The sequence below is a fragment of the Lactuca sativa genome, chromosome 1, assembly GCF_002870075.4.
Source record: "Lactuca sativa cultivar Salinas chromosome 1, Lsat_Salinas_v11, whole genome shotgun sequence".
NCBI lineage: Eukaryota > Viridiplantae > Streptophyta > Magnoliopsida > Asterales > Asteraceae > Lactuca > Lactuca sativa.
Window position 1 is genome coordinate 238,941,241 of NC_056623.2, and position 15,905 is coordinate 238,957,145.

A 15,905-nucleotide genomic window follows, 5' to 3' on the forward strand; every position below is an offset into this window, starting at 1 on the left:
TTCACCATAACATATCTCATAGGATATGCCCTGACCAACAGTCACCATAGCATAGACTATAAGAAAGACGAGTACATCGAACTTGATGATGTCTTTTCAGAAATAGGTCATGTCAAAGATAAACAATTCTGCGACATAAATCCTCAAGAAAACTCTTGGGTTTTAAATATAGCTAGAAATAAAAAAGCTCTAGGAGAAACTCTTAGACCAAGAATTTCTATGGATTCACTCCACATAGGAGAAAGCTCGGAGAGAAAAGATAATAACCTAATAAGAAACATGTCTTTAAAAATTGATAGTCTACGCCAGAATATCAAACAAATCACTGACATTATAAATGAATAATAAAATTGATTTTCCTCATTTCTATAAAAAAGGTAAAACAGTCAAAATTAAAACTCTTGACGATAATACTGAAAAGAAAGAATACGTTTTCTCTACTTCTGGTAAAGCTGGTGTTCAAACAATCGTAAATCATTGCAATAATCTCAACCAAATCATTGCAAGATGTCTTTTAAAAACTTCAAAAATAAGCCATTATCTTGGTATTTCAAAAGATATTTCTACAGATATTTCAAAAAATAAAATACCTTTTAACCAATTTAAAAACGATTTAGCCTTTATGGTTAAAAACAATCTTGATAAAAAAGATTTTGAAAAATTCTTCGAAGTTATTGAAAAACAAAATAAATTAACTATCAAGTTAACCCAGTCTATTGACAAACATTCAATTCTTTTAGAAAGCTCTTTAAAAAACAACCAATTTGTTGAAGAAGTCGCCAAGAAGGCAAATATTGAGGGCACTCTTAAGGAAACCAACATTAAGATCACTAATATACATGATCAATTAAAACAACTAATAGGATGACCTCGATACCCGAGCTCAATAGATCAACCACCTCGATACCCGAGCTCAATAGATCAATCAATCTCCTTAATGAAAAAATTGATGGGCTGATTATAAACATGGACTTAACATTTAATAAATATGTAACCATTACCCAGTTGGAAGTAGCATCTGCAAAAATTATTGCAGACATTACCAAAGAGTTATCTGAAAAGATTGACTCTTGCCCATGTAATAAAGACATACTTGAGCACATTAAGAATATCTCCATCATAGAACAAAAAACCAAGCCTGGAAAATATTCAGGTCTTAAGAAATACTCACCCCCCAATCCTAGTATTGGAAACCCTGACTTAGGAAGCTCAAAAGATTCCCAGAAAATTAACATTTTCAAGAAAGAATAAAAATGAAAGAAACAATCTCTGAACGTCTCGAGAAATATTTCTTTAACCTTCAATATGAAGATTATGATAAAACTGACCAAAAGCTTATTCAGCTTTTATCTTTAGAAACTGAAGAATGTGAAGAATTGTATCAAAAAGAACCCAAACTTTTTGATCAATATTTTAGAATGACTAAAATAAATGAACCCGATACTGAATCAGAACAAGAAGATAATTTTAAAACAAATACAAAAACTGTTAAGTTCGAATATTCAGATATGGAAGATGATGAAGCAGAATCTTCTTATACAGCCACAAGAAGAGGCAATAAAAAGAAATACGAGTTCAAAATGCCTGTCCACAATGGAATTCCAAATAGTGGCCAAGGACCCAATACGATCAATGTACTCAATATTGATTGTATCCAAGATTTAAAACTCAGAGAAAGAGTTGTAGAAAAATGGGTTACTGAGATTTCACTAATCTTACAAACAAATCCAGATGAATTTGAAAAAGCAAAAAATGTTCTACTACTTTTAGAACACAAAACTGATGGAATCGTGCAGAAATTCCTAAGAAACAATAATTGGAATGAAGAACTACATGGCTCAGATCTTTTTGATAATCTCATAAATGTCATATACACTACTTTCTTAGGTCTTGATTATATTTCTAATAAAGACTTCACCATAAATAAGAAGGTTGACATAGCAAGAGTTTCAATGACTAAACTCCAGTTACATGATATTAGTCTTCTCGACAAATACACATGTATGTATGAATCATATTTGTATGATATTCCACAGAGAAGTGAATATGCGCAATGGATATCTGCTTATCTCATGAAAATTCCAATTATTGGAGAAACCTGTACAGACAGATGGAAAAAAGAAGCTACTGGAGAAATCCAGCAAACCAGTCTTTCTTACGCAACAAAAATTGCAAAAGAAGAAATTGATAGAATCTGTCAAGACAGATATAAACAACAAAAGCTTAAAACTATAAGCAAAGATTGTTGTAGCATTCTCTCTGATTTCAAAAACTTTGATATTGGAAAGAAAAATTATACTAAGAAAAAGTATAAAAACAAAAAGAAATACAAATCTTTTTGGAAAAAGAAAAGAAGAAAATTTTCACCAGGAAAATACTTCAAGAAACCATCAAAAGAAACACCTAAGAAAATTTTCACCAGGACAATGGGTACCTTCATTTATTTCTAAACCTAAAAAATTGATTTTTGTTTTGAAAAGATGAGCTTTCTTTTTTGAAAGTATTATACCATATTTTAAAATAGTTCTGAGAACCTGTGTGACATGAACATAGTGTTCTTGTTCATTTTTGCTGAAGATCATGATGTCATCAACGTATACAGTGCAGAAACCTTCAAGGCCTCGAAGAGCATTCTGCATGTGTCTTTGAAAAATACTAGGAGCTTGTTTAAGCCCAAAGGGTAGTACTTTCCATTGAAAGAGTCCATCAGGACATGTGAAGGCAGTGAGAAGCTGCGATTCTTCATCAAGTAGAACTTGCCAGAAACCTGACTTGCAGTCGAAACTTGAATAAATGTTTTTTCCTCGTAGAAGAGTCAAGAGTTCGTGCATATTGGGGAGATTATGTGAGTCTCCAATAGTTGCATCATTGATTGCTTTGTAGTTAACAACCATTCGCTTCTTTCCTCTTCTTTTCTCTGCTTCTTTATTGACAAGAAAGGCAGGGGACATATGAGGGGATTTTGATTCTATAATTAGTCTCATATCAAGTAATTCTTTGATTTGTTTGGAAAATTCTTCTCTATCTTGTAGAGAGTAAACCATAGGTTTTTCTCTAATAACCGTTTTGGGATCAATAAGCTTGATTGAAGCTTTCATCCATCCTTTGGTTTTATTTGGATCAATAGGATTTTCAGAACAAACTTTTTCAAGAAGATCTTCAATCTGTTTGAACCTGGTAGTTTGAATAGAAATAATCCTTTCTTTATTAATCTCTTCATGAGTTATATTAGTACCTGGAATTTGTTTTTCTTTAGATCCTTTTTCTTGAGTTTCAAGAAAACCTGGTTTTCCTTTGCTATAGGCCTCTGTAACCTTTTTTATAATTACCATATCATTATTAAGATGAAAGGCAATTCTATCTATCCATTGTATGAATGGTCCATAGACTTGACAGAAGTTGTTACCAATTATGATATCAATTCCTGAATTTTGTTGGTAAATAGTGGGAACATTGAAATGTTCTCCTGAAAGTTCGAGATTAATATTTCTACAAACTTTATTAATTTTTATGGTTTCACCATTTGCAATAGTGGCACTAATTTCTTTGGGAGCGTTTTCCCAGAGTTCATCCGGAATGATGAATTTGCTTGCAAGACATAAAGATGCACCTGTGTCTACAAAACAATGTACTCTAAATTTTTTATATCCTTTAAAGTTAAGGAAGGCAGAAACATAAATAGAGTTTGGATTAGTAAGATTCATGATAAGGGAATCATCAATCCTCTGGAGGTTTACGCAAAAATGGTTAATCTCCTCCTCCCTGAAAAGCGAGGTATGTATGGGACTAGTCTGAGTCATCCGTTGTTGATTCGTATTCTTCAGTGTCTGATGAAGATTCTGTTTCAACATGATATATAAAAACATGTTGCGTACCATCATACTCTTCTTCAAGAGCTTCATAGCCTCCATTGTTAGCGGTTTGTAAAACCTTGACTTTGTCAGGGTATTTTTTTCTATTTGGACATTCGTTTGCGTAGTGTCCTTCTTCATTGCAGATCCAACACCTACATTTTTTCTTTCCTTGCGGACAAGAAGTAGTTTTCTTAGGTGTTTCTTTTGATGGTTTCTTGAAGTATTTTCCTGGTGAAAATTTTCTTCTTTTCTTTTTCCAAAAAGATTTGTATTTCTTTTTGTTTTTATACTTTTTCTTAGTATAATTTTTCTTTCCAATATCAAAGTTTTTGAAATCAGAGAGAATGCTACAACAATCTTTGCTTATAGTTTTAAGCTTTTGTTGTTTATATCTGTCTTGACAGATTCTATCAATTTCTTCTTTTGCAATTTTTGTTGCGTAAGAAAGACTGGTTTGCTGGATTTCTCCAGTAGCTTCTTTTTTCCATCTGTCTGTACAGGTTTCTCCAATAATTGGAATTTTCATGAGATAAGCAGATATCCATTGCGCATATTCACTTCTCTGTGGAATATCATACAAATATGATTCATACATACATGTGTATTCACTCTTGTATCTATTGATCTTTTTGTTTTAATTATTTTTATAATATTTAACGACGTACCTAGTGAAAATTTTCTTATATACAAAAAATTATATTTATGGGCATATATGTATTTTTTTAATTTTCTCGTTCAATGCCCTAAAATCAATAATAGCCTATTCTTAACAAACATAAACAAATCAATGGACCAATCCTATTCTTAACATGCATAAATTCTTTGCATGATTTATTAATTTCAATCGTTTGGTGTTTTCCATTGTATTCTGGCCACTTGTGTTTGTTAGATATAGATTTCAAGAATATACCTTGCTTTATTTTATTGAAATAATTGAATACCGATTCGGTTGAACCCCAAACTAAATAACTAAATAACACCAAACAAAACGTTTTTTTTTTTTTTTTTGCATTGCATTATGATTAGTTGTGCTTTCCGATATAATATATATAATATTTCCCCCCTTTATCCACATTCAAACAGTATCGTCCCCATGCATTCCCAGATTTTAACTTCAACAAGATAAAGCATTGCAATTAATGCTGTTTTTATTCAAAAATAATAATAATAAATAAACATTCGAACCTATAAACCGAACTCAAAAAGCTAAACGAAACCAATATTTCTAATTCAATTTCAGCTTAGGATAAAAAACGAAGAAAACAGACCATGCATACCCTAATAGAAAAGAAAAAAAAATCACTTCATAACGTGTGAGTAGTCCCTATTTCTCCAAAACTCAACCCATGTACTTCATAAGGTATCACAGTTGAGTGATGGATCGACAGGGAGATTGACTTTGAGATGGCAAATGGAGGTGATTCCGGCGACTTTAGAAAGGTCAACTGGTGGCCGGAATGATTGGACGATTCTCCTAAGGCACCGACAATTAGCCCTCAGAACATCTTTCGAGGCACTCTCTGCTTGATCCAAAGCTTGTGCATTAGCACAACATTCTTTGTTAGGGGTGGGGGTGAGCCCAAACATGTACGACTCGCAAGACAGGAACTTTTTGATTACATCTGGACAATACGTTTGTGAATCCACGCTTTTTGTCGATGACAAAATTGTCAATACTGAAATCAATGCCAATGTCAAACCCAATGAAGTCATGTTTTTAACCATTTTCAATGAAATCGTGTTTCTATCTATTTGTTTGTATGTGGGATTTCTTATTTAATTGGATTCTAAAGTATTTATAGGGAGGGGAGAGGGTGGTGTTAAGTTTATATATGTTAAGGAATTAGATATTTAAATTAGAGATCTCATTAAATTATACGTTATATTATATTTAAAAAAAATAAAAGGAATGTTAAATTTTTTTGCTTGTTGCTTATTCGCGTTGACCATAATTTTTTTAGCATGCAACAATTTTTTGAATATATGAAAACTTTCCTTTTAATTGTGTGATTAATTATATTTGAAGATTTTATTTCATATCTAAAAAAATATGATTTAATAAAAATATAGTTATGTTTTTTAAATGCCTAAAAGTATAATCATGGCAAAGGCGGTTTCATATAAATCGAAATAAAAGTTAATAATTTCAAATATCTTAAATATTGATTGTAATTCAATTTTATTTTTTCCACCCTTAGATCAAATTGTTGACATCATCTTCTCCATACGGAATATATTTAATTCCAATAAATGCTTTCCAATCATCAATCAATAACTTACATTCGTTGAAATGTAATGTATTTAATTCCAATGAAAGTTTTCCATATTTTACATCTTGAATTTTCAGTTTTGAAGATTTTAATATGGTCAATTTTAAAAACATATTACTAACAAATCATTTCAATTAAGGTCTTAATATCAACCATTAATATAAATCTGTTTATATTAGTAAACCATTAGTATAAAATCTTTTTTTATTAGGAAATCATTAATACCGAAAACTTATATTCAAATTATCACATACATATACGATTCATCATTGAATCTGCGACTCACATTTATTTTTAATCGTTTCTTTTCTTCAACCCTTCTCCTACAACATCGTTAATATTGCTTATAACTTCCATCATTATTCTCTGTTATAAACATTCGCTCTTGTGCGCTAGAAGGCCAGTACCTTCTTTCGCTTTTTATATTTTTTTCGATTATTTTTTGTTCCTATATCAAATGTATGTATTTATATATTTCGATTTTCTTTGTCACAAATTACATGAAATCAGTTAACTAGTTTTCTGAAACTTTTCAAATAAACATGAAAAGATATTAGGTACCTTTAACAAAACAAAAATTAACTATCTTGGGAATTGACATTAATTACGAAAATGTTACTTTTATATATTAGAGATGATTATGATTTTTTTAAAATTTTTATGTCATAAAAATCCGGTTAATTTTGACATGATTTTAAAATATCATTGAAATTATTATGTTTTTGCATATCATATCAACCTACTTTTTTATCTTTGTATAGTAACAATAAAATTTATTAATTTACACAACAAATATAGATATTTCAAATTTTGTAATATTATTATACCTTACAAAATACAACTCCCTCTAAAATAAATTTTCGCCAGTAATTTCATCCATAATTTCAACAAATTTAAATTTGTATTTTATTTATATAAATTTTTTTAATGATCCTGATTTTTTTCTCCAAAAGTATATCAAACATTTACGTCTTAGATAATGCTGCCCTATTATAATTATTATTCTCCAAAAGTATATCCGTTTAATGAGGAATTTGATATAACAAAGGAAGTGAATGTTAATTAAAATGAGATATATATTCCATAATTATTACATGAGTTTATTAAAAAAATTAATATCAAGGTGTAAACATTAAGCATTTTTAAAGTGAAATTTCATATACAAACGATGATGTTGTACAATGAAATATAAAATTAAATACACTGAAAAAAAAAACACTATTAAAGCAGTCAATCTTGAAAATAACATAGTTATGAAAAATTATAAAGTAAGATAAAAATTATAAGATATTAGAAGATTTGTAAAAAGTATATTTAGTAAAAGCGTTACGGTTATTATAAAAAATAAGACCGTTAAGATTAGTGAAAATACAATATATAAACTAAATTATCACAATAGTAATGAAATGTCATTATTTGATATTTCATATAATTGACAGATATATCAAATTACATTGATGATATACTAAAATTATTCAAAGTTGCGCCAAAACTAATGCAAAGTTCTTGCGAACACTAAATAAATAAGAACAAACATAAAAGCTAACATTTATATTTATAATCAATTTAAAATAAACCAATCATGATTTAGAAAAGAATCTTCATTGATGATATACTAAAATTAAATCTATATAACATTTAACATTTTATAAATTATATTACATAACTTTATTTAAATAAATGAGTTAGATGTCAATATTTAATGCAATAGAAAAAAAGGTATATTGGTTGTCAAGATATGTTTAAATTAGGTAACATTATTATGCAAGGAATGTCTAATTAAAATGCTTATAAATATATAAATATCATAACTATATGAGACGAGGAAAGTCGATCAACTAATAAAACAAAAAATGATGTCTACAAAGAGATCTTTCAATGATTATATATATTTATCGTTTTCAATTTATTTTCTACACATTTCAATAATACCAATAACCATATATTTTTTTTATAATCATTATACAATATCTATAAACGATTATATATTTTTTTATGTGTTTCCCGCGTTTAACGCGGGCTATAATCTAGTTGTTTATTAATCAGAAAGCTTAAGTCTTATTAAAATACCAAAAATAAAATATTGCATATTTTTTTAGTTCTCAGAGAGAAAAATTATTTAAAATTAGTTAATGTTATATAAAAGTATTTGAAAAAAAAAAAAGACATTGTAACTGCAGCTAAAGAATGTAACATTTATCATATAAAAAAACGATTCAACAAGTAACTGAATTAGAAAGTTTTGTTTTAAATCATAGTCGGTTTTTTACTAAATACGTAATCTTTTTTTTTTTTCCGAAATTTTTAGGAATAAGAGTATTGGGTATGGGCAACACCCATACCCACCCACAACGCAGCCACGTCACCATCTCCTTTCCACAACGAGATTAGGGGATGATGTTTTTCATTTTATACCCCGTTAAGGTGAAGAGAAGCAGAGGAAGAAAGAAGAAGAAAAGCAGAAGAAGAAAGAAGAAGAAGACGTGTTGTTGTACGTTGTCGTTACCACGAGAAGCAACAAAACGAGCAAGAGGGGCGGTATGCCTCGCGTTAAGACGGCGTTTTGGGCATTCCACGTAGGCAATAACGGCGTGGAGGGTGCCCATACCGTCTGCTCTAAGGGGTTGTTTCCACGCGCGACATGGGCTACAAGGAAAGAAAAAATAAAGTAGAAACAACGCATTTTTGATTATAGTATTCGCCTATATGGCTATATGGTTAGAAAATTTCATAGGATGATTATGATTTTATGGGTGTGTTTATTTTTTAAATTAATATATGGTGTTAAGTACATGTTTTTTTAGTAATAATTTTACATAAAGACAAAGTTATATAAATAATAAATTAACTATTTCGATATATTAAAAAATAAAATAAAAACATACATATTTATAAAATAATTGTGACAATAATTAAGAAGATTTATTTTAATTTAATACATTCCTTGACCTCATATTAAAGAGAGAGTCAACTTTGCTCTAATTGCTTTAAAATGCAATATATAAAAAGCCAATAAAACCATAATTTGGCAAGTGGGGTTAAATAAAAATGAAAAAATTTAAACAACGTCATTTGGCAAATTGAATTTAAACGATGATATGTGGCAGAGAATTTTCATTTATTAGCAAAGATTTAAAGTCAGTTTCTATTTTAGTAAATTACCAAAAATTGATTTGTCCCCAACGCCCCTTAATTTAAAGGAATGGAGTACCAGAAGTAGCACCTCCAGGAATCTTAGTACCGAGAGAGCTTACGTATGATTCTTTCAAGGGTGTTTCATTTGATATAGCCCCCTTTATGAAAATGAGTTATATGGAGTATAAGTATATATCAGATCAAGTGTTATCCGCCTTTGATAATGTCTATCCGTTCATGGTCCCTATGGTTTAGGGTAATTTATGTGTTTGGTCCATAACTTATTTTTTTTAACTCGGAAGGTCTCTACTGTTGTTTTTGTTACACGCTTGGTTCCTGTCTTACCTAAAAAAACTATTTTGCCCTTGATTTTTTAAAATATTTAAATAAACACACCCCAACCCACATCACCTTACCTTATCCTATCATTTTTTCTATTTAAATAATAGTTTTTTAGGTAAGATAGGGACCAATTGCGTAACAAAAACAAAAAGTAGGGGTCAAACGTGTAACAAAAACAAACAGTAGGGACTTTCCGACAGTGGTGGAGGCTCATGGAGGCCAGGAAGGGCCATGTCCCCCTGCTTTTTTGGTTTCTAATACCTATAAATATGTTTATTTATTAATTCTAATCAATTCAATGACTAATTACCCTTCCAATTTTAAGTTTAGTAGCATGGGTTGAAGATAGGAAATTACAACCAAAAGTCAAAAACTCATACACAGGATCAATATTAACCTTTTTTCGTTAGGAAATTAAGTAAGAAAGCTATATACAAAAACAAATATCTAATCTCTTTTACCATTTTTTACATAATCTTAAGAAAGCAGTAAACCCTACAAACTTATTGCCGCTGCCGGAAAAGAAATTATCAAAGCTCACCAAAAGAGTAACACCGTCGCCAGACTAGCTTGTCTTCTCCGTGAACTCTTTGTCTCCCCTCCGTCGGTCGCCACAGTGATCTCCTCCGTATACTCTCCCTCATCTTCGAGCGGTCGTCAGAGTACTCAACACTAAACCTCGTCGTGTGCTCCGCCTATTACAGCTTTCTCTAGTGTCTCCTCTGCCTAACTAAGCTAAGCTGTATGTAGTACCTTCCCTCTCTTTTTCTCTTCCTTTATCTCTATCACTATAAATAAAAAATATTGTATATAGTCATCTAGTAAGTGATATGAAAAGACTAACCTAATAGATGATGATATGAAAAGACTAAACTAAACTGTAAATTTGCAAGACATTAAGCAAAAGATAGATATTACATTTTCTTTATTTTGAAAAGTTTGATAACAATAAAAAATATCAATTAAATGTATTTATAATCTGAGAATGAGAGTGAAATAAGTCAAATAACTATTATGTATTTTACTTTATTAATACCAAATTCACAAGGAAATTAATTATGTAGTGATTGTAGATTAATATTTTTGATTTTAGATGAATTTAATATTGTTTTTAAAATAAAATTTTCTATGTTGGTTTTCATCCAGAGTATTCAGTTTTTTTTGTTTGTTAAACTATATACGTTATTTGTTATTTTATAAAATTTAAGTTAGTTGTTATCAAACTATACATGTTATTTGATACTTTATTTTGTTGTTTGTTAATTATTAGTTAACTTTGCAAGTAAGTATTATTCAGCAACATAAAAAAACAATTATTGTTATGGGTTTCTAGGAAGAAAACCTCAAAAAACTACTGACAAATGTTTTGGTTGAAAATTTTACGGTGATCTTGAGAACTGATCTGAAAATATTCATCTTGAATTGTTGTAGTTTTGAATCAAATTAAATTTGTTTATGTAGTTATGTTTTGAAGCTTTTGATTTCGGCCCCCGTACTTTTAATGTTCGTGTTCCGTCCCTGCTTTTCGAATTAAAAAAAATAAGTTAGGGACCAAACGTAAATTATCCCAAACCCTAGGACCATTCGTATAATTTACTCGTTAAGAAATTGTTTCATACTTTGCTGATATTTTATATTAAGATAAATCATTGTTCAATAAATCAATGTTTTGAGGTATAAAAGTTGTAAACAGAAAATTCTCTGTAAACTATTTCTTGATGTATTTCTTCTTAAAAACGATGATCCTAATAATCATTATTTCAAAAATAGCAACTAAAGGCTAAAATAGCAATTAGCCGCTCATTATCCACATCCAGATTACATGATTTAATTAATGAAAATGTATAAAAATGTTGCATAAACCGACATGCAAGGCGCAAAACATGGGTTTTCAAATTTCACAAACATTCTCTCAAAATTCAAAACCCCCAAATGTTGATCCAACACCCCAAAAGAAAAACCTCAATCGCTAAATTGTATATTGTAGATTATTTTGTTTACAGATAGCAATGGAGATTGTCTCTACCTCAATTGCCTCTTGTCCAAACGAGCATCGGAAAATCTATCAACAATGGTTCGACTACATCGATTCAGGTTACAATTCTATTAAATTTTTGTGTAATTTAATGCGTTAAAGGTAGTGATTCAACTTCATTATTCGGGTTTTAATTCGTAATTCTCTGAATTTGATCATTTTAACCGCGCATATATATATATATATATATATATATATATATATATATATATATATATATATATATATATATATATATATTTTATATGAAGATTATTTACTATTCGCGTAGCTTTTTGATTTTCGGATTCGGATCGATTTGTCTCTGTATTTGATAGATTCACACGCAGACATATGCATTGGTGTAGATATATGTGTGTTCGCTTTATGTATTGTTGAAAATTTGTGGATTCGGGAAAAATTTCTATTATGTCCTCTGTATATAATGATCAATTGACACACACGAACAGTAATCAGATATGTATATGATCAAATTGCAAATTGGAAATCAAATGCGTTAAAGTTCTACAACAATTCCCAAAATTTATTTGTACATGTGTATCATTTTGTTGGATTTATAGAGGTTTTGTATAATTCCAGTGTAATTATGAGGTTGGGATTTTATCTGCAGATGATGATGGTCGGATAACAGGAATTGAAGCATCAGAGTTTTTAGCTATGTCAAAGTTAGCAAAGCATGACCTTAAGCAGGTAATTATAGCAACTTTGAAGCTCATTCATTTTCTCCCACTACTGCATTCTTAATTCTTGATGTTAGATATTGTGTTTTTGAAGGTTTGGGCAATTGCAGACTCTAAGAGGCAAGGTTTTTTATGTTTTAAAGAGTTCATCACTGCTATGCAGGTTTGTCTGTTGTTGTTTATGAATGCACATTATTTACATCAACATTTTTACTAGAATCTAATTTTGTTCTATTTTCATGGCAATAGTTGGTGACTCTAGCACAAGCAGGACATGATCTAAGTATAGATTTATTGAGAAACACAGGCATGTAATGATACTTTAATAACTGTTGATTCTTTTTTATGAAAAAATCGAGAAGGGCATTCAGGTCTTTTGGACATAACTACCAATTATTTAATGTCTTATTTTTTTATAGATGTGGAACGTTTGGAACTTCCATCGATAGAAGGGTTGGGTCAGTTTCTTGCGGTAAGTATAAGTTATTGTATTTTTCATTTTATTTATTTATTTATTTTGTATCTATTGTTCATGTTTATGTAAGTCATTATTTTTATTGACTTTTATGTTTGTTTCATTTCATCCTCCAGAAGCGTAATGCTTCAAGAAATGATGCTGGAGCTGAATCAAATGGTTGGTGCATCTCTCATTTTTAATACTCCCTCTTTTTTTATAGTAAGTGTCCTTCATTTGACATTTCAAAGTCAACAACAACAAAAAAAAAAACTACATTTTAACTTCAAACTGATAATATAAGTCAGAAATCAAGTTTTTAGAATGCAAAACATATGACAGTTAGTTTTGAAGATGGAAGCAGAGGCATAATATGGAACAGATATTAATTTCTTCTACTGTTATTGTTGATTATGTTGTTTGGCTTGAGATGATGTAGGAACTCCTCCATTTTCAAGTATCCCAAAGCTTAACACTTTTTTTTCTTCAAAATCTACCAAGAAGGTAAGCATTTTGCACTAAGATTTTCACTCTGTCACATGTTTATTTATTTATTTATTTTACTTTTTCAGAGAGCACTTAATGATGTGACATCAATAGTTGATGGATTAAAGAAATTGTATAATGAAAAGCTAAAGCCATTGGAAATTGCTTACCAATACAATGACTTTGCATCTCCTTTATTGGTGAGAGATAATTATAAACTTCTAAACAGAATTTTGTTTTCTTTATGTTTTTCTTAAACCTTAAATTGTTGTGTTGTGTTGTGAACAACATCATATGCATTCAGACAGACAGCGATTTTTATGGCAAGCCTATGGTAATGCTTCTTGGTCAATACTCAACAGGGAAAACAACATTTTTAAAACATATACTCAAATGCAATTACCCAGGTTTGTTATTTCTTTTACTCATCAATTTTCTCCTCTCTTTTTCTTTATTTTTTTCATAAGATTTTGAAAATCACAAGCTTTATGATCTTTGTTTTACATGAACAGGAGCCCACATTGGACCCGAGCCAACAACCGATAGATTTATTGTGGTTATGGTAATCTACTAATCCTATCATATATGATTCCACTTAGCTTTTTTTTAGGCTAATTGCAAGAAACAGAAACTTACTTGATTGAAATCAGACATTTGATTGAAAAACAGTGATATTAGACACTTCGAAATGACATTAGTAAAAAGAGATTTTTGAAAAAAAAAATTGTGCTAAAAAAGAATAAATAAAATAAAATAAAGAATATACTCGGGTATGGGGCATTCGGGAGAAAGTGGTCATTTTTCAAAAACTAAAAAAGAAAGCGGTTATTTTTGTTAATAAGCTCGTTTATAAGAGTTATAGTTTAATTAATATCCCCTTTTTATTATATTGTGTGTTACATTTAACAAAATATTGAGTCACCCATTGCTATAATTGAATGTTACTCTTCAATATATAAAAATACAAAAATAAGAAAATAATTTGAAAAGTATAATGGTATAATAAAAGTAATATGGAAAGTACATTGCTATTTCTTGATGTCTTATTTATTTGTAATGTAGAATGGTCCGGATGAAAGAACCATACCTGGGAACACTGTTGCAGTACGACCAGATATGCCATTTGCTGGTCTCTCAACATTTGGAGGAGCATTTTTATCAAAATTCGAGTGTTCTGAAATGCCTCATTCTGTAAGTAAGCTAGAGATTTATTTTTTTTTATACAAATTAACTAATTATTTTTCCTAATATATATTTATTTTTAGCTTCTGGATCATATATCATTGGTTGATAGTCCTGGTGTTTTATCGGGAGAGAAACAACGCACGCAAAGAAGTTATGATTTTACCGGCGTTATAAAGTGGTTTGCAGAAAAATGTGATCTCATTCTCCTTCTCTTTGACCCTCATAAGCTTGATATAAGTGATGAATTCAAGCGTGTCATTACATCTTTAAATGGTCAAAATGATAAGATTCGTGTGGTCCTTAACAAAGCAGACCAAGTTGATACACAAAAAGTAAGCAGTACAACCTGTTCTGTCATGTCATGTCATGTCCTATCATGTATCATATCATAAACATGAATATTTAATTGTGAATATGTAACGTTATTAATTTCTTGTTCTGTTGAAGTTGATGAGAGTTTATGGTGCATTGATGTGGTCACTAGGGAAATTTTTGAACACACCAGAAGTCGCACGTGTTTATATCGGGTATAAACTATATATATATATATATATATATATATATATATATATATATATATATATATATATATATATATATATATATTTCTTTGTGGTTCCAATTTCAATGCTTGTACTCCACCCTAACCACTTGATGTTTCTTAATGGGACAAAGATTGCAATTTTATGTCCCACCCAAAAAGATGTAAATGCCTTCTCCTCATCTTCATCATAAAAAATATCCCTAGAAAGCTTCGGTCTCATGTATTATATAAGCTCTTATGCTCCATCCATAATACATGAAAGGACGTCTGTGGTAATACTTTTGTATTATAAAAAGATAAAATATAAAAAATTTGTTAATCAAATATTAAATATTTTGGATTTTTCTTTTTTGTCATTTAACAGATCGTTTAATGATAAACCACTTAAGGAAGGAGTAGTGGATGCCATGATCAAGGAACTTTTTGAGAAAGAACAGGATGACCTTCTTTTAGACTTGATAGACATTCCCAAGAAAGCTTGTGATCGAAGGGTATGTTTATCTTGAATTTCATAATATATATATTTTTTAACTACAATATTTAAAAAAAAAAAAATTAAAATGTTTTCAGATCAATGAGTTTGTTAAACGTGCCCGAGCTGCAAAGATACATGCGTATATAATCGGCCATTTGAAAAAAGAGATGCCTTCCATGTTGGGTAAAACCAAAGCTCAACAAAAACTCATAGATAATCTTCAGGATGAATTTGCAAAGGTATTGCTTTTTTATTTTTACTAAAAAAAAACACTCCTTATATAATTATAACTGATCAACTTTCATTAACAAAAATTATAAAACATCATTAAACCAAGATAATATCTTAATAAAAGCTAATTATATTTATTGTCAAGTTTGGTCTGACTTTTGAAAATTTCTTGTACTTAGGTTTGCATTTCATTGTAAGTCTTAAATTGGACCAA

At 29.7% G+C, this 15,905-nt stretch overlaps 1 protein-coding gene across 3 annotated transcripts in view; it reads left to right on the forward strand.

The window, feature by feature from the left end:
- The first annotated feature begins 11,269 nt into the window (after positions 1–11,269).
- The window catches only part of LOC111900567 (EH domain-containing protein 1), a 5,419-nt gene continuing 783 nt past the window's right edge, over positions 11,270–15,905 (forward strand). The window contains exons 1-15 of one of the 3 annotated variants that reach the window (XM_042898662.2): positions 11,270–11,695; positions 12,247–12,326; positions 12,411–12,479; positions 12,566–12,623; positions 12,736–12,788; positions 12,908–12,950; positions 13,210–13,274; positions 13,343–13,456; positions 13,561–13,663; positions 13,769–13,818; positions 14,319–14,447; positions 14,522–14,773; positions 14,889–14,968; positions 15,350–15,476; positions 15,556–15,699. In XM_042898662.2, the coding sequence (XP_042754596.1) occupies positions 11,611–11,695; positions 12,247–12,326; positions 12,411–12,479; positions 12,566–12,623; positions 12,736–12,788; positions 12,908–12,950; positions 13,210–13,274; positions 13,343–13,456; positions 13,561–13,663; positions 13,769–13,818; positions 14,319–14,447; positions 14,522–14,773; positions 14,889–14,968; positions 15,350–15,476; positions 15,556–15,699 (1,452 nt within the window). In that variant the 5' untranslated portion in view covers positions 11,270–11,610. Of the gene's footprint in view, positions 11,696–12,246; positions 12,327–12,393; positions 12,480–12,565; positions 12,624–12,735; positions 12,789–12,907; positions 12,951–13,209; positions 13,275–13,342; positions 13,457–13,560; positions 13,664–13,768; positions 13,819–14,318; positions 14,448–14,521; positions 14,774–14,888; positions 14,969–15,349; positions 15,477–15,555; positions 15,700–15,905 lie in introns of all 3 variants that reach the window. The other 2 variants (XM_023896446.3, XM_023896447.3) reach the window with 2 other exon arrangements.